The 24834-nt window shown below is 37.5% G+C and overlaps 3 protein-coding genes and 1 long non-coding RNA gene across 4 annotated transcripts; 3 read left to right on the top strand and 1 right to left on the bottom strand.

Moving 5' to 3' along the window:
• Positions 1–1579: 1579 nt before the first annotated feature.
• LOC130722338 (uncharacterized) lies at positions 1580–2976 on the top strand. The gene is made up of 3 exons (XR_009013897.1): positions 1580–1664; positions 2380–2450; positions 2611–2976. It is a non-coding gene; the product is annotated as an uncharacterized LOC130722338 (long non-coding RNA).
• A 7849-nt stretch (positions 2977–10825) lies between these two features.
• LOC130724698 (uncharacterized) lies at positions 10826–13812 on the top strand. The gene is made up of 4 exons (XM_057575982.1): positions 10826–12182; positions 12261–12683; positions 12776–13453; positions 13531–13812. The coding sequence occupies exons 1-4, from the start codon at positions 11459–11461 to the stop codon at positions 13707–13709; spliced, it is 2004 nt and encodes a 667-aa protein (XP_057431965.1). The 5' UTR covers positions 10826–11458; the 3' UTR covers positions 13710–13812.
• Positions 13758–14612, bottom strand: LOC130725291 (serine/threonine-protein phosphatase 7 long form homolog). Its single transcript, XM_057576534.1, has one exon. It carries the CDS (start codon positions 14610–14612, stop codon positions 13758–13760), a length of 855 nt encoding a protein of 284 aa, XP_057432517.1.
• Positions 14613–16807: 2195 nt separating this feature from the next.
• LOC130723549 (probable amino acid permease 7) lies at positions 16808–21521 on the top strand. Its single transcript, XM_057574651.1, has 7 exons — positions 16808–17050; positions 17188–17424; positions 19089–19182; positions 19346–19560; positions 19928–20061; positions 20143–20370; positions 20587–21521. Exons 1-7 carry the CDS (start codon positions 16984–16986, stop codon positions 20986–20988), a joined length of 1377 nt encoding a protein of 458 aa, XP_057430634.1. The 5' UTR covers positions 16808–16983; the 3' UTR covers positions 20989–21521.
• Positions 21522–24834: the final 3313 nt, after the last annotated feature.

Raw genomic sequence — 24834 nt, 5'->3', positions numbered from 1 at the left:
TGCACATGAATCCATTCGCAATGGACAGGGACAACACCTGCTCGCACTCCTTCGTCTCCGACATCGAAACCACCATCACCGTCACACTCACTGTCTTCCTGACCGCCGCAGCGATCTTCTCCCTATGATGATTTCCTCTCGGCGGTGTTGTGAGATTGAAGAGAAGTGGAAGACATTTAGATCCCAATGTCTTCTGTAACTGTAAGTTCTCTCTTCCTCATACTTCAATCAATATATATGTTCAGTTCTATCATGTTTTTTATTCTTTTATTTGGCATGCTGCTGTTTTTTAAGCCATTTTGCTACTGGCCGAATCTAGAGTTCAAAAAGGTTGGTTCTATTTTGTTTTATTGATATGCTTATGTGTTGAGTTGCTATGGCTTTCTAGCATTTAAATGATCAGGAAATTGATGGTCAAAATAGCCTGGAGAAAATGGTTTATGTTGCATGTATTTCAATCATGATCTATTTTAGTTTTTACCAATAAGCAGGGTACATTTATCTCTTGAGAATTGTATTGTTATCTTCATGAATATCTACTACATTATATCAGGATTGGACATAAATCTATTGCCTATGCTTCTTGTAGCATGTGCTTTCATTCTTTTAGGATTATCTACCAAGATCTGCAAGGACCGGTATTTTGTACTTATGCTTTCATTTTTAATAATTTTACCTTTTACTTTTCATTAAGTTAATTTTTACCAGACTCGCAGATCGCAATCTACCTTCCAATCGTTTGGAAGGGAGGATTCCATGTGATTTTGAAAATTCTGTGTATGTCATATGATTTTTGAACAATCCTGCTTTTTGGTAACACTCTAAGGTTATAAAGGAAGGAATTCATGTGCACTCAGTTTAGTAGTTTTCATCACATTTGTCCAATTTGGTTGCAATCTCTTGATTCAATGTTTGTTTGATCTAACTTTGGTGAATGAATGACAGCAGAGGAAAGAAGAAGCTATTCATTCCATGCTCTCTCTCCTTGATCCGCTATTGAATTCCCTATTTTTGACAAGGTACATCATTCACAAAAACTTATTGTGTTTCGCTGTTGAATTGTTGCTTAAGAATTCACGAGGAAAAGTGTATTCTTGTCATCTTCCCTAAAACTTATTTTCTTTTCATCAGGATGTTGACATCAAGGTTTACTTCGGGAATGGATACACACAGGAGACTTTACAAGACTACAAAAAAGAGGTACCTCAATTTTATTTTCTTGATTTATATAGAAAGCTACCGAGTACAAACTTTTTTTCCAGTCACAATGTGATATTCTTCTGCTGCTATGTGTTGATTGCAGCTGGTGCTTTGTGGTGATTGAGCAATAGAATAAATGAAGGGAATGTGCAGTGTGTCCAGGATCTCAACTACCACCACAAGTAGCTCATTTTACTGCGGAGGACCTGAGATGCAGAATTTCCTCTTACCAAACGATCTGCCGCACCGGGGTGAGTGGGTCATAATTTTAGTTTGAATCCTAAGCCTTACAAATTTCATGTTGATGTGATGCATTTCACACATTAAAAAGCAATCAGCAGGAGTAGGTCCTTCGAAATTGACACATTTGTTCAGTTTTGCAGGCACCTATAAAGATTGAAGAGTTTGATGGTCGTAGATCAGAACTTGAGACCATATACACGATACTACTTAAAGAAAATATGGTAAGGTTTCTTTGCTTCAGTATTTCTTGTACTTTTGCAATGTATATTTAAAGCTTCTACCTAATAACGGTGATAACAGAAATATAATTAATTGTAGCTGAGAAATCAAAACTTATATGGAATTGTAGCATTTGCGTTTTGGTAACACTATAAGGTTATAAAGGAAGGAATTCATGTGCACTCAGTTTAGTAGTTTTCGTCACATTTGTCCAATTTGGTTCTCCTTATATTCAATGTTATGTTCCTTCTATATTAATAATTTATTTCCATGTTCATCAATTAAAGGCAAAGTTGAAGTTGTGCGATTAGCATACTTGGCATCAGGTTTATGTTGAGGTCTCATACTGATGCCTAACCTTGCATTGTTCATTTTTTTGTTTTAGTGTCAAGTTACTTTTGTGAATTGCAGTGTAATTGAGTAAGCCCATTACAAAAATGGTGCCCTTGGTTTATTGAAGCATGCCTCAACACTTTTGACCCAAAAAGAAATCATGTCTTATCACTGGGATTCACTTAATTAAATATATCTAACTTTTGTTATCATGGAAAGTGAAAGAGAGAAAGAAACCAAATGGTTGAATTTGAAAACTTTAGATTAGTAGTTTAGAACTGTTGTGGAGTGTGGAGTCTTTAGTTAGCATTAGCTCAAAGAAACTTCAATTTGTTTCACATGTGGAGGTAAATATGAGCATTTATATACTTCCTATGTCAGCAGAGTACAACTGGAGCCCCGACACTGTCGGTTTAAAACAGTCTTCATTCTTTTAAGGATGCATCCTCACTCAGGTAAATGTGATTTCATTTTGATAAATTTAAGTATTTGTCAAACATTTAACAATCAGAGCCTGTATTATTTGTGAAAAGTATTAAGAATACTAAATTCTGAGTATGATGCATGAATTCATTTATTCCCCTTGAACATTTATTTACTGAAGTCACCTTTCAGTGTACAGTAGGTCAATGTATGCATGAAAAGACCTGTCCAACGCTTCAAAGAAATGTTTGTTCATCATTGGTGCCTCATCCCATATAATAAGACTCGCCTTTTGGAGCGATTCTGCTTTAAGCGATCCCTGACGAAGGTTGCACGTGGAGACTTCATTTATTGAGATGTATATTGAGAATATGGAATGAGCAGTTCTCCCTACGGACAACAGTAAAGAAGCTATCCCACTGGAGGCAACATTTAAAACAATTAAATCTTTAGATCGCACTGCAACAGACAATGAGTTCCACACAAAAGTGTCGTTAATCAGTCGTTTGCTTCGCAATTCAGACTCTTCTATTTCATCTTTGTTTATTAGTTATTCAATCGCACAAATTTCAAACAAGTGTTTCAATATAAGACTTTTTCACCACTTTGCTTAGCGTTTCAGACTCTTCTATTTCATATGTTGTTTAATATGTTGGTAATGAATTATATCTATGATTTGTTCTATCGCCTTTATGTTTTTGTCCACTTTAATTACCATTTAAGACTCTTCTATTTCATCTTTGTTTATTAAATTTTAAATAATCAACGTATTGATTCACGTATCAAATACGACAGACATATTCCCCGTGCATCGCACGGGTAAAAAAACACTAGTAGTAATAATAATAAGAATAATATTAAATGGAAAGAAGATAGAAAAGATAGCAAAATAAAATAATAGAGAGAAAAGATATAGAAAGAAGAAAGAAGATAATGCTCTAAAAAATAAAGGATAGAAAAGAGAATTAAAAGATATGAGATTGAGATAAAAGATATGAGATAGATATAAAATAGAAGATATAAAACCAAAAACAACCTATAATCTAATAAATAAAATAAAATATAATAAATAAAATAAAATCTAATAGTAACCGCTGGTCTTTTTTTTAAATAAAAACGAAAATAAAAATAATAAATATAAAAATAAAATAAATTAAACTAGAAACGAAAAAAATACTCTAAGAACAATTAATAATCACCGAAGTCCCCGACAACGGCGCTAATTTAACGAACGCACTGTCGTGATGCGTGCCAAAGTATTCTGCTTTGAATGCAGTACAAGGTGATGAACACCAGGATCGATCTCACAAGGACTTGATAAATTATTAATTGATATTAGAGTAAAATAAAGCAATTAAAAAGGAGATTTTTTTGATTGATTTGATAGAAGGTAACAAACAGAAATTAAAAGAGATTTAATTCAGATAAAAGAAAGTGTTAGTCCTCGGATTATAACATTCAAGTGCAACAAACCTTCATCGGTTACAAAAGATTAATTCTTCCTCATTGTTTCCCTAATTCGTGAGAGTTGATTAACTAAGCGAAAATCAATTCTCAGTTTCCTAAACTAAGCGATTAAGAAACAGTTACGAACTAACATGAACTAAGCGAACATGCATCAACTCTTATTTCTAAAACTACGGAATTAAGCAAACCCTAGATCAGAAATAGAGATGAAGAGAATTAATAAAGAAGGAATTTCCATTAAGAACAGAACCTCAAGTTTGCAAACACGAGAATATTAATAATCCTAAGACTAACTAGGGAGTTTAGCAACTCATATTAGAAAAGAAGGAGAGATAGGAGGTTGTCTAACAAAAGCCTAAACCTCACTTATTTATACTAATAATCAACTTCTCCCCCCAAGTAACAATCTTATTATCTAAATCTTTTCTAAATCTTCACAAAATCGGGCCCACATAAAGGAGTAAGCTACTGAACGCCCAGGCATTCGCGGGTCCCACAAGAAGTCTGAATCTTCCATCAAGATAAACATAAGAGTTGTATCCCATTAAGTCAGCTTCGAGGGCCTTCAATCGGATCCTAATTCGCAGTTATGTAGCCCAAGATATGATCATTTTAGTGCAGACTGTTTCAGACTCGCAGGATTGGCGACAACAACTTTGCAAGGAAATTAATACCAAGTTCAAGGCTGGTTCTGGAATTGTTTTGAAAATGAAAATTGTAGGGCTTCGAGTTAGCTTTCCAACAACATATTATTCGCCCTATTTTAATATTCGTAGCTTCAGATTCAACCTGTTCTAGCAAAGCAGTCACAGAAACTAAAAGTATAGAATTTTTCCATGATTAATCCAAATAAGCACTAATGGTCAAAACATGGCTAAGTCATAACAATTAAGCACAAAAATGTATATAATGAAGCTTAGAAATACACACATTAAGTGCATCAATTATGCGCTTATCACCCACCACGAGCGATCAGGGGCACTGGGTCCAACCCCAAGCCTATAAATAGGGTGCGGCTACCAGTTGTAAGGAACTCTTAGCTCATTTGAGAAATAACAAGCTTGAAATTCAGTGACATTCTCTCTCTAAGTGGTTACACTTTTTCTCTCTAAGATTCTCACATCGCAATCCTCTCACATTAGGGACTATACTCTATCTCTATGTTCTTAGAATAGAACATACCTTATGACTTTATAACAATATTATATATATACTATCTTTAAGGGGTAACCTTTCTTATAGGCTAACGCTTATTCTATTTAAATTTACTCTATTACACATTCTTACTGCATGCACTTTATATATTAATTCTTTTAATTTGTATTCTTTTTCTTATTTTTAATTTGTTCTTATGAGCCAAAATGGTCGGCACTGCCGTCTCTCTAGTCACTATTATTCATGAATGCATATTTATATGATTGTGGTGATTTTCTCTGAAAATAAAATGCTTGTTTTCATATGAATAACAATGTATCATGTGTTATTATGATGAGAATTGGTATAAAACACTTAAGAGATGATCCTCCAGCAGTTGAGGTGATCTAGTTGCATAGTTCCTGGAACACAGGTTCCTAGGCAGGGGGACGCCCTTGCATTTGGATAGAGCTCTAAGCCGCAGTTGGAACATGCAGAAGACATAATATGAAAACTATGGTGATATGAGACCAAGAAAGATGTTTGAATGATGATCTAAATGATATATGATTTAAGATTTTAAGTTTTTGTTTTTTGTTTTGTTTTGAGTAGATATCGTTATCACTGAGAATTGTAAAGTTCTCATTCCTTTACTTTCATGTTCTTTTTCAGAGAAGAAACCTTAGCTTATATGAGGTACCTGCCCAGGGTGTGATGATTGTCTCGATAGTTATCATGGGCGCTATTTAGAAGATAAATAATGTGATATGTATTATATTCGATGACTTATGTAATGTGTCTTGCATGAAGACTAGAACTTGTGTTGTAATATCTTATGGATGTATTAGCTTATCTTCAATAAAGCTATTATGATTGTCCTTACTATTCTAAATAAATAAGTAAAGTTATGTGATTATATTCCTTAATATAAAATTAAGGGTGTCACACAATACACCACTAGACACGAGCTTCTTAATAGAACTAATGATGAAAATGTATCGATGAAACTTCATAAAATCATTTCAACTGAAGAGAATGCAAGGAATCTGAAAAAATTGCAACCATACGATAACCTGCATTCCAACACATCTAATCCATGGAAGATAGAAAGAAGCTCAAATTGAGAATATCATAAACACAAATATTACTACTAAGCCCTCTAAACCAACCACCAAGGTCATTTCAGACCAATCCACAAACCCTAAGACCCCACGGTCACCATGGAACTACAATCAACATTAAAAGCAACCCAATTTGCAGGAGGTCCTTCTCAAGCCAGCCACCTAGATTTAAGACAAAACAACATGGCCGGGAAACACAAAAGTGAAATTAGCTAGTAAATTACTATCAAGGAAAGGAACATAGTTACACTAAACAAAAATACAATTAGAAATAATCTCACAACAACACTTCCAAATAGCTCAAGCCAGAAGAGCAAAAGACCTACAATGCACTCTGATTAATAATAGAAAACTAAACGTGAAAATTATCTATAGTCCGGAAATGAGTGACAGAGGCAAATCCAGAAGCTAACCTAACAACTCGAGCCTTCTTACAATCACAAATGCAATGCAAAATTATCTCCTCCTCAGAGTGGCATAAGCTGCAAACACATGGGCAAACACCCTTCTATGACATAAAAGCGCAATAGTGGGAGGAGCCTCATGACCCACCACCCAGATAAAGAAGTGAATGTGTTCATGAAAACAAAGCCGCCAAACTCTATTCCAAGATAAGACAAAATAAGAAAATCCTCCGTTAAAGAGAGCTAATGATAACAACTCTTAGCTAGCTTTATACACACCATCCAACTGGCCCCAAACCAAATTGTCAGATACACTAGGATCCAACACAAAACAGAACTAGGATATAGAAACACGCACATCCTGAGGCAATTGAGTAAACAACCAGCTACAATTAATCCGCTCATTCAGAATGACATCCGCAAAGGACAATTAAATATCGTGAATATCAACAAAAGGAACCACCTTCATGGTATCACATCTAATCCATGGCCACATCTGTAGGAGGCCTAACTTAACCCAAAAGCTAGCTCAAGAGTTAAGGTTTGCACAACCATATATAAGCAATTGCTTGGTCACATCTTTAGCCAATGTGGGACTCTAACACACCCCCTCACGCCCAGTGTAGAACATCTGGAGCGTGGAATGAAACGGGTGACCCAAATATGGGAGGTCTCCACAACAAATGGATCTAGGATAGGGGCCCAGACCCATGGTCAAATAACCATTGGCTCTGATACCATGAAGGAGGCCTAACTTAACCCAAAAGCTAGCTCAAGAGTTAAGGTTTGCACAACCATATATAAGCAATTGCTTGGCCACATCTCTAGCCAATATGGGACTCTAACACACCTCACCAAGCAAACTCAAGCCACTCCAATAGCAAAATCAAAAGGAAGTCGCTCTATTACCCAATCAAAAAGAAAACCAAGCACTAATTAGATCTTTCGCCTTACAGATGGCTCACTAACCAACACTAACAACATATCAAATGCCAAAAAATATTTTAAAAAATAAGCAATCTTTTATATGCAAATATTAGATAATATTATTGCCATACCTCATTTAATTGCTCAGATTCCTTTTAAAATCATTTCATTTGAAAATATGATCGCATATCAGATTTAACTTTTGAACTTGAATATGATTTAAATTACAAATAAATTTGGGAAAAATATATAAGGATGAAAAGTTAAATATAATAAATAATATATGAATTTGAAGTTGAATTAAAAATAGATAAGGAATTAAATTTAAATTTAAACTTTAATAATTTGGGACAATCATTTAATTTTAAATTATGATTGTATATCAGGTTTAACCTTTTAAATTTAATTTATGTTACTTGATGATAAATGAAATTCAACAAATTTATACAATAGGGATGAAAATTTACCGTAAAAAAAAAAAGGGATGAAAATTTGAATTTCTATTCAAAAGAAGGGGTCGAGTATTGTTTAATTTTGAACTACAAAGATAGAACTTAGAATTTAAAAATAAAGAAATATTTTAATATTTAGTTTTTTCTTTTCTTTATGTAAAGTCTCACTCTTTTAAGTTATTTAGGGTGCGTTTGATTCGGATTTTTTACTAAATCATCACTTATTTGTTTTAAAAAATCATTTTTCAAAATTTCTGAGATTTTAGTTTCAATTTTTTGAAAAATCATTATATTTTAAAATGTTGGAAACAAATTATTTTGAAAAGATGCTTTAATTAGCTTATTAATTAGAAAAATATATTACAACAGATGAGATGAGAGATAATATAAAAATGAGTGATTTTAGTAAACCAAGTTATTATTTTCTTAAAATCTCTAAAATATAAATTAGTAATCTCTTTTTTTTTTACATCGAAAAAATTATTGCACCCGCCATAATCGATCCTTGGACCTCCCCTACCCAATTTATATGTCCCCTAGCTCCTACCACTTGAGTTATCATGTCCCCGAAGGATAGCTCAAGTGGTAAGAGCTAGAGACATAAGGGTTTGGTGGGATGAAGGGTGAAGGGTCCTAGGTTCGAATCCGGATGAGGATGATGAATTAATTAACTAACATTTCTAACAACTAACATTTGTCTATAAAAAAAACTTAAGCTATCTTACGGGGGACTAAATATAATCTCTTTTTGAGAGAACATAAAATAAATAATTTTTAATCAGGGAAAAAAACAATTCGAGCAAGGAGGTACCTTGGGCAAGACCAAAAAGACTATGGTGAAAAAAATGGAAAGTGGATTAGCGATAATAATAATGACAGAGAACAAAAGTAAACCGAATATGCAGCTTAGATACATTCTTTGTTTTCATCGAGCTCTATTCGGGCCATGAAGCATTTCAGTTAATATTTTGGTAACATAGGCATAAACCTATTTTCCACATTACCTACAATAGAAAACAATTTATTTGTCTTGACCAAGGTATTTCCACAGTCATCAAATTTATTAGACTAATTTCTCGCCCAAAATCACCATAAAATGAGAAAGAACTTTTAATATAAAATAATTCACTCATAATATTACGCATGATATGAACTTTTTTTTTTATATCGAAAAGATAAATTGTACCCCGTAAGGATTGATCCCTGAACCTTCGCTTCCCCGAACTATATATTTCACAACTCTTACCATAATAGCGTTTTAATGTTTTTTTTTGGAATTTATAGCAAAATAAATAACAAAAAAGTTTGCAGTCATTTTCTAGGAACATTTTCAGGGGAAATGTTATTCGGACTCCCTAACATCTATTCGTACCCTGTTAAATTCGTAAAATCCAAAAAGACCTCTTATAAATTTTTTTGCTCGCACTTTCAAAGTGGGTTATTGCATTACCCACGCACTTTCAAAGTGCGAGCGGAACGCACATTTTTTTTTCTTTTTTTTTCTGTTTAATTTATGGAAGGAATTGAGACTGAGACTTCTTAGTCAAAGGTAATAGAACCATTCTGAGCTCAAATATGAAGTCAGATTCTCCAAATTCCAACACCTTCTAGGAGTCGGTTCACAGTTAGGAGTAGTGCGGTTTGGAAAATTTGACAATTTTTTGTCTCGAATGTGAAGTCGGCCAATTGCAAAGTTGAAGAAAATAAAACGTAATTGGTCCCTTGGCACCTACATTCCTAAGCTGTGTGAAATTTACCCAAATTCCTTCATCTGGTATTTTATTTTGAATTTCAATTTTTTTATTCCACCATAAATCTCAAAATATTCTATTTTGATTTACTGTGGTGATCTAATAATTTTTAAAAATCATCTGATATCAGTTTTGTTGAAACTTGCAGTTAAACGCACGTTAAAAGTATGTTATCTTCGCACTTTAAATGTGCGTAAAGCGAGTCACCCACCTCTAAAGTGCGTTTAATTGCAGGAAAAAAAAATTAAAAACAATGGTAACAACGACGACGACATTGATGGAGGAAAGATGAGAGAGGAGAAGATGGAGGTTGTGGTAGCAGTGGTGGTGGTGGCCTGGCGGCGGCGGTGGTGGTGGTAGCGACGGCGATGATGGCGGTGGTGGTGGAGTAAAGAGGTAAGGAGCAGTGACGGATCCAGGAATGTTTGGTTGTGGGGGCAATATTACTTAAAAACTTTACCAACATTTTTTTATTAGGGTTTGTCAAATATTTGAGGCTTCATTTATTTTTTAACCAAGTAAGATTTTTGCAAACAAATTCCTTTTTGAAAACCAATTTTTATTTTATCACACAAGAGGTTATTTAGACTAGAACACGTGATTGTCATAGGTCCAAGTCCTAAAAACACCATCTTGTGTAAAAATTTCAGGTGATCAAACCCTTAGTGCACCCACGCATGCAGAAGTTTTGTGCATCAACTGCCTTCTTTTTATATGAATCAAGTAAAATTACATATTTATGTCATGTATATCTTTTTATTTTGAATGTGCACAAAAATGAAAAGCAAAGTGACAAAAAATCTGATAATATGATTAATTTAATTGTAGCTAAATAAAAGAGTAATGAAAAATGGAAACCAAGTGATTTATAGAAGCTATTTTATTTAGCCGTTTGCCTGTTACAAATTAAGAAAAGAAAAGAATTATCCAATGTATATAACAAGTAGTTATAGTATCTCTAGAAGTATGGGGGCATTAGCAATTTTGGTGGGGGCAACTTATAATACCAGAGTATATGTTAATGTATTGCTCACAAATTTCATGGGGGCATTTGCCCCACTGTCCTTCAACCTACGTCCGTCCCTGGTAAGGAGTGAGAAGAGAGGATGTGAGGATGTGAGTGAGGATTTAAATAGACGTGAGTAGGAATTTTTTTTCTAAATAATGCAAAAAAGTTTTTTAATTAGCAAAAAGGGGCACGAAAAAATTTATTTAGCAAGATGGGGTACTTTTAGTGGGATTCGCGAGTTTTGTTGCGTTTCCATCTATTATTCTGAAAAAGGTCTGACTGCGTTGGGAGGTGCAGGGTGATTGGGGAAATCATTGCTTTATGATGGTGGGATTCGCAAGTTTTCTTGCGTTTTCCATGTCAGGGTGGCAGGTTGCACGTTATTGGATTCGCAAGTTTTCTTGCGTTTTCCATGTAGTTGGAATGATGGTCAATGATGGTGGCAGGGTGGCAGGGTGGCAGGTTGCACGTTATTGGTGTCGCGACTTTACCTGCGAATTCAAGTGCTTTTCAGGTGCTTTTCAGGTGGCAGTACTGACATGGAGGGAAAGGAATGGCTAAGATTGAATGCTCAATTTTTTTTGCGAATCCAGGATATACAAAATGACAAAATAAGCGAGATTGACTGGATTCTCAATTATTTTTGCGAATTCAAAACACTATAAGTTAACTCCTGAGCCTCATAACTTTCTTCTACGAAAAATACACTTCAATATTTTCAAAACTTCAATCTCCTGCATTTCAGAACGTTTCTGTAACGAAAAAAACCTTTGCAATGGATCAAGTTATTACTTTTGTGTATTACGATGGCAGGGTTGTCCATGGCGACCAAGGTGCCATATTCGAAGGTCGGAGAAGGTCCATGCATCTGAAGCGAAACATTACCTTCGACCGTTTGAAGAAGAAAATCCACGAAAGGTTGAAGCTGCAAAGGAACCAGATGATTTCTAGAGTCAGCTCTAGATTTATGACGACACCGAATCCCATTTTTTTTACGCATTTTGAGATAGTTGATAATGTTGATGTTCAAGTCATGATGGATGCATTTAGTCAGCAGTCATATATGGTTCAGCTGGAGCTGTATGTTGAAGTTACTGAAGCTGGAAGTTCATCAATGTCAGTGCCGACGTATCTGTCGTCTACTCAACCGAGACCCACTGAAGACGGTGGTAGACATGTTGTTGATGAGGAGCTTCTTGCAGAACCATATACTGTGCCTTTTAGCGTTATGAGTATTGAAGAGACCAATATCGTCGTTCCTTCGGATGTCGCAGTTAATTTGGGCGATGATTATGACTACCGCCTTGACAATGATAATGTGGACGGTGAAGTCATTCCTTCAGACGATGACCACAATGAAGATGAAAGAATGCAAGAAGGAGGTGACGAGTCTGACACAGACGATGAGGGAGACCGACACGCTAATCCTCAGCCTCGGATGGCACCTCATCCTGCTGATCAACCTGCGGCACCAGTGAATGTCAATGTTGAAACTCAAGGTATGTACAATCAACATATCTCATCAAGCGTTTTTTTTATAAATATATGGTACTTGATATATTTCTATAATTTTATAGGCCACCCAAACACGGCCCCATTCTGGAGTGCTTCTTCGCATTATACATATATTAACTGGGATCACCCAGATGAAGAAACTGATTTTTATTCTGAAACGGATGTGAATGGATCATGGAAGCTAGGTGATGACTTATGTAAAGGGTTGATTTTTGAAAACAAGCGTGCTGTACAGGATGCCTTGTTACACTATTGTTTTAGACTAAATCAAACTTATAAGATGAGTGAATCCAAGCCAGAGTACTTTACTGCAAAGTGTCAGAAATCCGTAGATGGCTGCCCGTGGAGGATAAGGGCACATCTATCCAAGAAAATTGGTAAATGGATCATATCCAAATGGGGGGGTTCGCATACGTGCTTAAATGCGATGACTTCTCAAGACCACAAGAAGATGACGTCCACCTTCATGTCCAACTACATTCTTGGTATATATTGCTTACATATGATTATTATTTCGCTACACATTTACAAATATGAAATTGCTATTAACATACATTATTTTTCTTTTATGTCTTAGGCATGGTAAGTGCCCAACCAACTATCCCTATTTCCCTCATACAAGAGAGGATAAGTGGTCAACTCAATTATATGGTGTCATACTTTAAAGCTTGGAAGGCGAAGCAAAAAGCACTTGCTCGCGTGTTCGGTGATTGGGAGGAGTCTTACGACCTGCTCCCTAGGTGGTTGGAATATATGCTGAGGTTTTCCCCTGGATCCCATTACGAGTTTGTCACAACTGACTATAAGGACCAGTATGGCAATGTTGTTCCTGATTTCAAGAAATTTGGTCGAGTGTTTTGGACGTACAAACAATGTTGTGACGCATTCAACTATTGCAAGCCAATGATACAAATTGATGGCACATTCCTCTACGGAAAGTATAGTGGAACTTTGCTTATTGCCACGACACAGGACGGGAACAGTAATGTGTTGCCTTTAGCTTTTGCAATTGTGGAGGGAGAAACACTCGGTGCTTGGACGTGGTTTCTTCGTCTGATGCGTGTGCATGTCACCAAGAAACAAGGGATATGTCTAATATCAGACAGACACGCTAGCATTCTCTCAGCAGTGGGGAATCCGTCTAACGGGTGGCAGCCACCAAACGCTTATCATGTGTATTGCATTCGCCACGTTGCCAGTAATTTCAACAACAGGTTTCACAACACAGAGCAAAAAAATGAACTGATAAATATGGGTAAGTTTGCGTCTGTTCATTAGTTCAATGCGATGTTTTTTTAATATGGAATATTGAAATTTGTTTGAAATGTGCAGCTTACGAGCCTTGCCCATATCTTTTCGAGCAACGCTTAGCGGCGTTTCGAGGGCACAACACAGCTGTCCGGCAATGGATAAATGACATCAGTAATGAGAAATGGAGCCGAGCGTGTGAAATTAACTTTATTGGGCCACTTTATTGGTTTTTCCGGATCCGGGTCCCTCCATCTGTTTAATATATAAAAAATGAATGAACCGTAATGTTTGAATTTAAGGACATGAAATTAACAACGAAATTTATTATTTAAATTATGTGCATACCTTGCCGCGAGTGGGAGGCCACGGTGCAACCTCGGTGGATCCGGGCCGATTCCTGGAATCCTTAGCCATGCCCACACTTGTATCAAATAAGCACAGCCGCCAATCTCTGTACGTGAAGCACCAGTTGCATAACACAACTCATGATAGAGAAGTGCTAGTACGGCTGAACCCCAACTATACTTTGCGGTCTCCTCAAAGTCTCGTAAGAGAATGAGATATCTAAGAGGGACATGTGAACCGGTGTGGTCACAAAGTAAGAAAGTACCAATTAGTCGCAAGATGAATGCTCTTGCAGCATACATAAGTTGTATCGGGTCGGCACCGGCTAGATTATGAAAATTAAATTGCTCAGCCAGCCAAACCAACTTCAAGCCACCTCCTTTGATAGCACTGGCGGGTGGCACCACTCCGAGCAAGTCCTCTACAAGCTCAGACCAATCACACCAAGTAACTCCGGTGACAGGATTCCCATCAATGGGTAAGCCAAGATGAACAGCAACATCTTGCAGAGTGATAGTACACTCTCCGAACGGCATATGAAACGTGTGTGTCTCAGGCCTCCATCGCTCCACCATAGCTGATATTAAAACTTTGTCAAGTTTCAGAGACCCAGCTAAGGCAGTTTCGTAAAATCCGGCTTGACGAAGGTGGCCTACAATTTCAGCGGGAATAAAATCTCGAAAATCCCGATATTTTCTCACTTTCAGAATTCTATTTATTTGGTTCCACGCACCAACAGACACGTGTTTGCCATCTTTTTGCAAATACAACACACTATCATTCCTCGGACCCAATTTGACCACTTCTTGGTCGGCCATTTACAATACCTATTGAACATAATGAATAAAAGATGATAGTTAATAAAATTTAATGATAATAATTCTAAAATAATTTAATAAAACTTAATGATAATAATTCTAAAATAATTTAAGTAACAAAACTTAATGATAATAATTCTAAAATAATTTAAGTAACAAAACTTAATGCTAATAATTAATAAAAGTTATACAATATAGTTAGTAATAATAATCAAGTCACATATGAAAACTAGTCATTTACTTATATCATTATTAACAAAACCATTAAAAAAATATTTCAAAGTAAAGGTTGAAAGAGTAGAGAAAATACCTTTATTTTGAGGGGGGAGAGTTTAAAGAAATTAACACTTTGAGAGTTGAGAGAAAATTGGTCGAGAGTTGGGAGAAAGTTGTGAGAGTTAAGAGATTTGGGAGTTGGAGTTGAGGGAGTTGGGAGAGTGGCGGTCTATTTGTAGGGGTTGGAGACCGCCACAAAACACTACAATTCGCAACATTTATTGCGGTTCCATGGTCAAATCAGAGCTGCCACGTTCCTTCCCCATGCAGCCAGACTCACGGGTCCTGTCTTGTTCCCCTGCCACCCTGCCACCCTGCCCCATATCACCTGAATCATTGTGCCATCATTCACCCTGAAAAGTTGGTCTCGCAATAAAACATGCGGCTCCCACTCCCCATCAATGTGTCCTCCTCGAGTCAATCAGTCAGCACGTGGCCCTTCCTCCTCGAGTCAGTCAGTCAGCACGTGGCCCTTCCCCATGCATCTCAAGTTGGACTCGCAAGAAAACATGCGGCTCCCACACATGGCCAAAATCATAAGGCAATTATTTTCCAATCACCCTGCAACCCATCATTCACCCATCATTTCCCAATCAGCTTTTACTTTTTCAGACTTGCAATTCGCAACATTAATTGCGGAACCCAACAAAGTACCCCATCTTGCTAAATATTGTTTTTAGTACCCTTTTTGCTAATTAAAAATATTTTTTGCATTATTTAGAACCTTTAGCCCTTACTTTAGCAGATTCTTCTCTAGACTTTTTCCACAAACTTTTTAATATTAAACAACTAATCCTATGAGCACTCCTTAATTCATGACACCTGCACAAGAGTCCTTTTTGTTTTCGTGTTTACATAGGAAAAATAAGAATCCTTCTATAAGAAGACCAACACATAAATATATCTTTTTTATAAACATCCGTACCAGTAGGGGTGCACATGGCCGGGTAGATCCAATGAACCCGCCCGAACCAACCCAATCCAATAGAAGAAATGCGGGTTGGATTGGGCTAACGGGTCAATAAGACGAATTTTATTACAATCCAGTCAACTTCGGATCGGATATCGGATTTAAGAATAATCCACCCAACCCAACCCGAAATCCAAACATACAATAATAATATATTATTTAATATATATTTTTAATAATTTTACCTAACATACATGTAAAATTCTAAACCCCTTATTTTATTTCACTTTTCACATTCTTCACTTTTTGTTTCAATTTTATTTGGCATGTCGAAGAATGGAGACAATTAAATTCTAAGTGTCATGACATTAATTTGATTTCATTGCTGCAATTGTTTTCATGGTATTTGGCTATATGTTATTTATGAAATACTATTTCATGCTATTTAGTACAATGTTTTGTGTCATTTTTATGTTATTTTGTACCATAGCCTATTTACCAATTTTTTCTAATTTTTTTTGAAGTTTTAATATATTTTTTTCAATATTTCATATTTATTATTATTTTAATATAGTGATCCAATTAACCCATCCCAACTGACCCGAAGATCGTCGGATTGGGTTTCGGGTCCGAGGGTGAAAACTCGTGAAATCCAACCCAAACAATTGTAATTGATTCGGATCATGATTAACCTATAAATCCATCCAACCCAACCCATGTGCACCCCTAGGTACCGGTCACCTTTTACATGTCGTCAGATTCGTAATTTAGTCACAGTTAAAACTTATCATCCCTCCCCCAAAGTGTATTTTATGGGGATCGAATTGGAGACCTCTCACACACTCAGCCTGCGTTATCAACCAAACTACCCATCTCGGCTCTGAACACATAAATATTTAAATTTAATAAAATAAAATTGAATATTTCAATAATTAAAAATATTGAAATTACGGCACTTCTCTTCTTCTCCCAGTATAAGAAGTTAGTCAGTTAGAACTTTCCACATCTTTCTGTATCTCTTTCTCCATTGATCCAACCCAAACAAACAAGAACCAGAGAAAACGCAGATTCTGATCGCGATTGAAAAACTCGATTCACCTCACTGAATTGAACGATAATGAGAAGAACAATCACGGGAATCAGCAGCTGAATCCAGTGTTCGCGTTTGATCAGAAAGAAGCAGCCATGAGTGAAGCAGGTGACAGCGCACCATTCTTGCAAAACGCAGATTCAGGCGATGTCAAAAGAACCGGTTCGTCTTGTTTTCCTCATCAATCAATCAATCAATCAATCATCTTCAATTTTTCATTCTCTTCATCGAAAACAGAGTACAGAGATTCAATATGATGAATTGAGATTTGACATTTGAGAAATGAATTTTTGTGACAGGGACGGTATGGACTGCGGTGGCGCACATAGTGACAGGTGTGATTGGTTCAGGAGTGTTGTCTCTGGCATGGAGCATTGCTCAGATTGGATGGATCGGAGGACCATTGGCGATTCTTCTCTTTGCTTCCATTACTCTCTTCTCTGCTTTTCTTCTCAGTGATACCTATCGTTCTCCTTGCCCTGAATTTGGCCCTAATCGGAGTTCATCCTACCTTGATGCTGTTAATTTGCATAAAGGTACCTCAATTTTAGTTTCATTTTCAATTTGATCCTCAATTTTTCACTCTTTTTTCAGATTTTGTTCTTAATGTTGTTTGTTATTCTGTAGTTTCATTTCAATGTGCATGCTCTCTGTTTTTTTTATACATCGTAAAAATAGGACCTTCCCATCCCAACTCGTATGCTTCCTCCTAGCTCGGACCAATTGAGCTATCATTGGGAAGACGCATGCTATCTGTTTGATGATTTTCAAGTGGTTCATGATCTGATGATAAGACATAGTAGAGTATTTTTTAATTTATTTTTTGAAACTTAGATAGAGTAGAGTAACGTGGTGGTGATAAAATATTGAAATATAACAAAATGTGATGGTGATTAAAATATTAAAATTAAAATTAAAATTAAAATTAAAATTAAAATTAAAATGAGCGAAAATATGGGATTGACTTGGACCAATTAGTAATTTGAATATTTGATGTGATGTGATTTGAGGGGGCATTTGGAAAGTGCCATGTGTCATGTTGAACTAGTTCAGTTGTGTTACGGCAACAATATCCGCCGTTTCTGTTGCGTGTAGATCCTTCCTCTTCCTTTAATAATGGTAACACGTGGTTCTTGCGCATTACACCTTTACCCTTCACTTTCGCCATGCCATATACGATTACAGAACTTCATGATTAATTAATGTTGAACACAAGGGGGATTTTATAGGTGGGGCTAGCTTTTAATTCGTATAACTAGTTAATCATTGATGGATTAGGTGGTCTGATTTATTTGTCGTACTCTTAGTAAAAAAATATTCTTATTTCTACTATTATTTTACAAAATTGATGAATTTTTATTTTATGTTTCAAAAATTATTTCGAAAAAAAACAAGAGAGAAATTCAATTCGAAAGATAAACAAATAACAGAAAATTAGATATTACTTTTTACAAAAAAATTAATTACAAATTCTAAGTATTTTTTCAATCACCATTCTTACAAAAAAAAAAAAAAAAAAAAAAAAAACAAAACTGTTGATGCTTTGTCAAAGGATAAGTCTTGAGAATCACAACTTACATTTGCTAATTCAGTACTAAGAAATATCACTTTTATTGTGGTGTGGTTATGATTAACGAGAGATCTGGTGGAAGGGATCATGGTGAATTGATGATGGTGATGGTGATGGTGATGAAAGCAATGGTAGTAGATGAGCTATGGTAGGTTATGTGTTGCATTCAATTTGTGATTAGACTTTTGGCATCTTTCCCATTTCATAGCATTAAGCTTAACAATGATTAAGTGTTAGCTTATCAGGTGTTAATACATAATATTACATCGAGTGAGTTTGCGTAAAATGTTTCCAATGGGACTTGCATATAACATGTTTGATCAAATGTTCTACTACATTTGGAACAACTTTGTGCATTTGGTAAACTTGCTTAAGTACTCATGGCAATATGTGTTTATTGTATAAGCTCTTATTCATAAGCTAAGTTGAGTAATTTATGTAATAAACTCAAAATAAGCTAGGTATAGACTAATGCTTATCCATAAGCTAATTTGAGCAACTTTTGAAAATAAGCTCAAATCACAAGCTCTCTCAAACACTTGTATACGTGTTTATGCTATAAGATAAGCTTAAATAATATGTTTCAATAGGCGAGACTGTTATTACATGATCCTCATTTGGTGGTTACAGGAGTAGGGAGTGGACGCGCCTCTGCTGTTTTTGTGAATGTGAGCTTATATGGGTTTGGAATTGCCTATGTCATTACCGCAGCCATTAGCATGAGGTGTGTTCATTAACTTCAAACATTGCTTTCTCTCATGTATTGTTGAGACATATTATTCATACAACAGTAAAACAGGAAGCTGGTCCAAAAAAATCTCACTGTACCAATATTGTTAAATCATAATTTCATTTGCTTGGACTGCTATTTGTGTTTGTGGCTGCAGATCAATCCAAAAATCAAGCTGTTACCAAGACAAAGAGAATGGATCAGCATGTGATTTTTCAGAAGGATATTTCATGCTTATTTTTGGGGCTATCCAAGTTGTTCTCTCACAGATACCCAACTTCCACGACATTGAATGGCTGTCAATTGTCGCAGCAATTATGTCCTTTGCTTATGCTTTCATAGGAATGGGACTTGCCATCACGCAAGTCAAAGGTATGATGCTCAGTTGCTCACTAGTATCTGTTTGTTGGATTGAAATCTTTTGTTCCCAAACATTGTCTCATTCCCTGTCACGCTCATAAAATTTTGACATGTCAATCAAAATAAAAACCACAATGTGAGTTTGTAATTACCACACTCGTACCTTTTGTAATCGACATGGCGATTTCCTTCATTGGTGGGACAGAAAATTGAGACACAATTTAGGGACAAGAGATATTGATCCCTGTTTGTTGATGTCTTTCCTAAGGCATGGCATGACTGACTTGTGCATGAAAAGTTCTTTGAAAGCGTACAATATGAGACTAATTATTTGTCGTCATCCAACACATGTACAAAATTATGGTAATCATATGCTCAGAAAAGGGACATATTGAGGGTAGCATTCATGGAATTACTACTGCCAGTGGAACTGACAAAGTATGGCTGGTTGCTCAAGCTCTTGGTGACATAGCATTCTCCTATCCATTCTCAGTAATTCTTATAGAAATACAGGTATGTGATTCTCTGTGATCTTAGGTTGACAGCCTTGAGGAAAAGCCTAAAGGCTAATATAACTTGCTGCAATTCTTGTAGGACACTTTGAAGTCACCTCCACCAGAAAACATAACCATGAGGAAGGCCTCAACAATATCAGTCTTTGTCACAACAATTTTCTACCTGTTATGTGGGTGCTTTGGTTATGCAGCCTTTGGTGACGATACACCAGGAAACCTTTTATCAGGGTTTGCAGCCTATAAGCTTCATTGGCTTGTAGACTTTGCCAATGCTTGTATAGTGATCCACCTAGTTGGTGCATATCAGGTACATCATTAAATTTCATGTTGGTGCTCCGGCTTCCATTTCTTGACAATGCTTCTTTAGTCCTTACTGATTTACTGTTAGGCCTCAACAGCCAATGTAAAACATGCCGATATTTTTAATATGGATCAAACACGATTTGTGCTTCTTTAGTCCTTTACATTGTCCACCACTTGTCTAGAAAAGTAATGTATGTATGTTCATCTTGATCTGGTGCAGGTGTATAGCCAGCCACTTTTTGCAAATGTTGAGAGCTGGCTCCGTTTCAAGTTCCCAGACAGTGAATTTGTGAACCACACATACCTCTTGAAACTCCCAGTGCTCCCAGATCTTCAACTAAATCTTCTCAGGCTTACTTTCCGGACCGCATATGTTGCATCAACGACCTTGATTGCAATGCTCTTTCCCTACTTCAATCAGATTTTGGGAGTTTTGGCAGGCATAATCTACTATCCATTAACCATATACTTCCCAGTAGAAATGTACTTGAGTCAGGGCAATATTCAAGCATGGACAGGCAAGTGGGTCATGCTTAGGACTTTTAGCATCGTTGGCTTTATGGTTGGATTGTTCACTCTCATTGGATCCATTGAAGGGATAGTAAGTGCAAAACTAGGCTGAGAAGCTTCAAAGCCTTTCTCCCAGAATTGCAAGTTGAAACTAAGGAACCAGACTATGGATGGTAGCATTTTTCTACCCTTACATTGAAACCAGTATTAAACATAGGCATTAGCTGATTAGGTACCCCTTTTTTGAGCACTCACATAAAGAGTTATGCCTGGAACATTAATGAGTTCAAAGTTTTTTTCTGTTATGTCTATTCAGGTCTTATAAGACTGTTGCAGGAAGATGTGATTGGAGCTTAAAATTGCATTTGTTTCTTAGAATATGTTGAGAAACTAGTTAGTTTCATCTCTGTAAAACTGAAAAGTAGTTGTTGAGATGCAAATTGTTGCCATGGAAGCATAACAAAGTTGAGCAGGTCCGACTTTTGAAGGTGGAAGAATAACTTGAGTTCACTTCTGGCTTAAGACCTGGGGCAGGGGTTCTCTACCTGAATAAATGAACTACACATACACTTCCACTTTCACTTACAATGTTGCTAAAAATCTCAGTACTATATGACCTTTTCACGGTTTTTTCTTTTCATTTTTTATTTAATTTTCTCATACCAGATTCGGCTAATTTAACGGGAAAAATAACTATAATAACCGAATAATTAAATAGAGAGAAGATTCAATTAAATAAGGGTATTTTTTGTCAAAAAGTAATCAATGCACCACAAGGTTTGTCCTTGATAACTTGTCGGAGCCATTCCTAACATAGAAGGCATCCAAGTGCTTGGTCCCACTGAAGTTGTATGCAATAGAAAATGTTGCCTCATAGGTTGTCCTGTAAAATTCACTATTGGCCTTCTACCATGTTGACTAGTTGCATCATGTAGTATTGGGATTATTGGTGTTGAGCATGCTTAAAACTGCATAGGTGGGTTTTCTACTGCATGGGGAATCAAGGAACTACCAAACGGATTACCATCATAGGATTGCGGAGGATCTTGTTGATCAACAATCGCCAATCTATCAAATGTGCTTGACATACCATGTTGAGGATGCCAAGCTTGTTGTGCCTGTCATGCTTAAAATCAAAGGCCAAACCAGAGAAAATGAGTAAGTGAGAGAAATGATAACACATTAAGAAAAGTAAATGGTTACTAGTTGAAAAAGATACTATAAAAATTATGAGAAAAAAATAACTATTTAAATACTATAGGTGAATGTCACATTTAACCCCAACATGATCCTTCCTTGCTGGCACTACACTTGAAGGGCATTAACCTATTGAGAAAGCAGAAGTTGACAAATTTCCAGAGCTAAGAACAGGGTCCATCGTACACTTTTTGCTTCTCGGAGTTAAAGTTTCAAGTAGTTCTGTTGAAGATCATTCCCCAATAGTGAATGTGGGAGAAAAATTTGTTACATCTTATCTTAACATATTTAGTTCCTCGTATGAGTTTGCATCTATGTTTGACGTCTTGATATGTTTTGTGATGAAGCTCTCTTTCCTTGTTTTAATTCAATTTCAACTGTTCGAACGATCTCTGCCGGAACATTTTCCTTAATATGCATGCATTCTTTTCTCTTCACTAACAGAATCGTTAATATCATTAGGGGGAAGTTGATGAAAAAACTTTTCCGGAATATCATCATCTAATGTTGTGTCCAGAACGCTCCTGACCAAGGGATCCTTGACCAACCCTCGGAACTTGCCACTGATGACTCTATCTCTGACCTTGCCCGCAGGGTTGGCGGTCTCTGTAGCACCCCGTTGTTAGAAAACCTCCTTCGCACCACAGGTTGCCGGGGCTAAGACCGCCCGTGGCAACACCGTGCACTCAAGAACCCCAAGTACTCCCATTTCTTTTTCGTATATGAATATATGTTCCTTGACCTTGACATCAAACTATCATTCTCCCCATTTCTTAGCCAAGTGCTGAGTGACGTTAGCGTTTCCCCTTGCCAACTTCATCCCCACGCTTGGGCTTACTTGAGGTGTTTTGAAATTCTCTGCAACAGTGTCGATGTAGTTCCTTCAACTGCCCTCTTCTTCTTTTTCTTTGAAGTGGATTCCTGATCCCTGGGGGATATGGCTGGGTGGTACTGGCGCCCCGCCTAGGCGGGGAACGACTCATCCCTTACCAGGGTGACCCTGAACCCCGTCTAGCTCGCCGGTACTTCCGGGTCGTCGTTCACCCAGCTTACCCTTCGTCATTTACACAAAGAGAAGGGAAAGCTATCTTCCCGTTTTACTGGACCAAGGGCCCTAAACCCGTAGCCGGCCCTTCTAAAGCATTACTGTCTTCCAGAGAAAATTTTGCCCTCGAGATCCTCTCCCGACTTCCCCGTCTTAGTTGTGCTGAATTACTCGGCGCTCCTACAGGCTCCAAACTAATCCCGCGATTAGGTTCCCCCTTTAAATGTTCTTTCATGTCCCCCCTTGACCTTTCTGTTGCTAACAACTTTTCCTTTTATTTTTTCAGGGAATATGAAGTTCTCTACTGCCGAGCTCCTGAAGGATTTCCTGAATGCCAAGGTGTCTTCCTCATCCCAGGTTGGGGAAAAAAGGAAATGCTCGCCGGTGAGCGCCTGCTCGCCCAAGAGAAAAAATTTGGGTGAGCCAAACCCTCAAGCTACCCCTTTGATCAGCACAGATGGAGGACACGTTGCACTTGAATCCACCGTCATGGGTCCCCCCCTGAATGGCGCTCGCGACCCATTGATGTCCACTCATCATGGTGATATGGGCACTTCTCCGCCTCCAGATGCCCCTCCCACCATGACCACATTGGAAGGGCAAAAATCACCTTCCTCTGTCCACGCGTCGTCTCCCTCGCCCGACCAGACTACCATTGACCCATCAACCCCCAACTTTCCCGGGGCTGGTGGTGAAGGAGGGAATCTTCGTGCAGACCGCCCGAAGAGTCCTTCCAGCAGCTCCTCCCAAGATCCCTTTGGTTTCCTCCTTTCTCACCCCTATCTTGAGAAATTGAGGGAGGCTTCCAGCCAGGACCCGCAGGATGTCACCCAAGAGGTCGTGTCTAACCTGCTCCGCGCCGGGTGCTTGTTTGCCCAAGTGGCCCAGCGAGCACGGCCTCCCAGCGAGCACGGCCTCTTGCAGAAGTTGCCGAGCTCCGCCAGGAGGTGGAGAAGCTGCGCTTCGACAACCTTCGGGCCAATGACACTTGCTCTAAACTGTCTAACCAATTGACAACAGAGGAGGGCAAGGTTATAAAGATGCTGCAAAAGCTCAAGGAGGCGAGGCTGACGCTGATAACGGCAAACGAGAAAGGGGAAGGATTTGAGACCCGGGTTGAGGAGCTCCAACGAGACCTTAACGCTAAAGAGATCATTGCTGCCTCACAAGAGGAAACCCTGGCCGCCAAAGATAAAGAGATCACCACCTTGCATGAGGAACTAGCGAGTAAGGGTAAGGCACTCGCCGAGGCCAAGGCGGATCTAGCGTCTAAGTGCAAACTCGCGGCTGAAAAGGACGCCCAAGCCAAGGCTCTAGAAGAGGAAATAAGAGAGGAAGCTGCCCAGGCGGCGGCCAAAGAGCGTGTTCGCAGCTTCTTCATCGCCAAGGCCCTAGTCAAACACCTCCATCCTTCTGTTAACCTTGACTCCTTGGGAACCTTTAAAAAGGTCACCCCAATCGGGCTGGAGGGTCCAGAAGATCCACCAGAAGCTGCCCATGTTGACTTCGGGGATGCTGTTGAACAAGAGAAAGAAATATAATGTTAACCATCTTTAGTGATTGTAATGCAACTATTTTTAATAATTGTAATGCTAGTACTTCTTTTGCCTTTCAATCATGAATTTGTTTCAATTGTATCTTTCGATTCTAAGTTAATTAGTTCAACTTTATTTCCTATGTCTGTTTTTAACGCTTTTCTGAAATTTTCCACGATTC

The sequence above is a fragment of the Lotus japonicus genome, chromosome 6 (genome assembly GCF_012489685.1).
Source record: "Lotus japonicus ecotype B-129 chromosome 6, LjGifu_v1.2".
Classification (NCBI taxonomy): domain Eukaryota; kingdom Viridiplantae; phylum Streptophyta; class Magnoliopsida; order Fabales; family Fabaceae; genus Lotus; species Lotus japonicus.
This window is presented reverse-complemented; position numbering and strand designations above follow the sequence as displayed.

Coding starts and splice junctions, on each gene's coding strand:
- LOC130723549 (XM_057574651.1), top strand. CDS start 16,984: ATGAGTGAAGCAGGTGACAGCGCACCATTCTTGCAAAACGCAGATTCA. Junction 17,051..17,187: donor AGGCGATGTCAAAAGAACCG/GTTCGTCTTGTT, acceptor TTTTTGTGACAG/GGACGGTATGGACTGCGGTG. Junction 19,183..19,345: donor ACCGCAGCCATTAGCATGAG/GTGTGTTCATTA, acceptor TTGTGGCTGCAG/ATCAATCCAAAAATCAAGCT.
- LOC130724698 (XM_057575982.1), top strand. CDS start 11,459: ATGGATCAAGTTATTACTTTTGTGTATTACGATGGCAGGGTTGTCCAT. Junction 12,183..12,260: donor TGTCAATGTTGAAACTCAAG/GTATGTACAATC, acceptor ATAATTTTATAG/GCCACCCAAACACGGCCCCA. Junction 12,684..12,775: donor CATGTCCAACTACATTCTTG/GTATATATTGCT, acceptor TTTATGTCTTAG/GCATGGTAAGTGCCCAACCA.
- LOC130725291 (XM_057576534.1), bottom strand. CDS start 14,612: ATGGCCGACCAAGAAGTGGTCAAATTGGGTCCGAGGAATGATAGTGTG.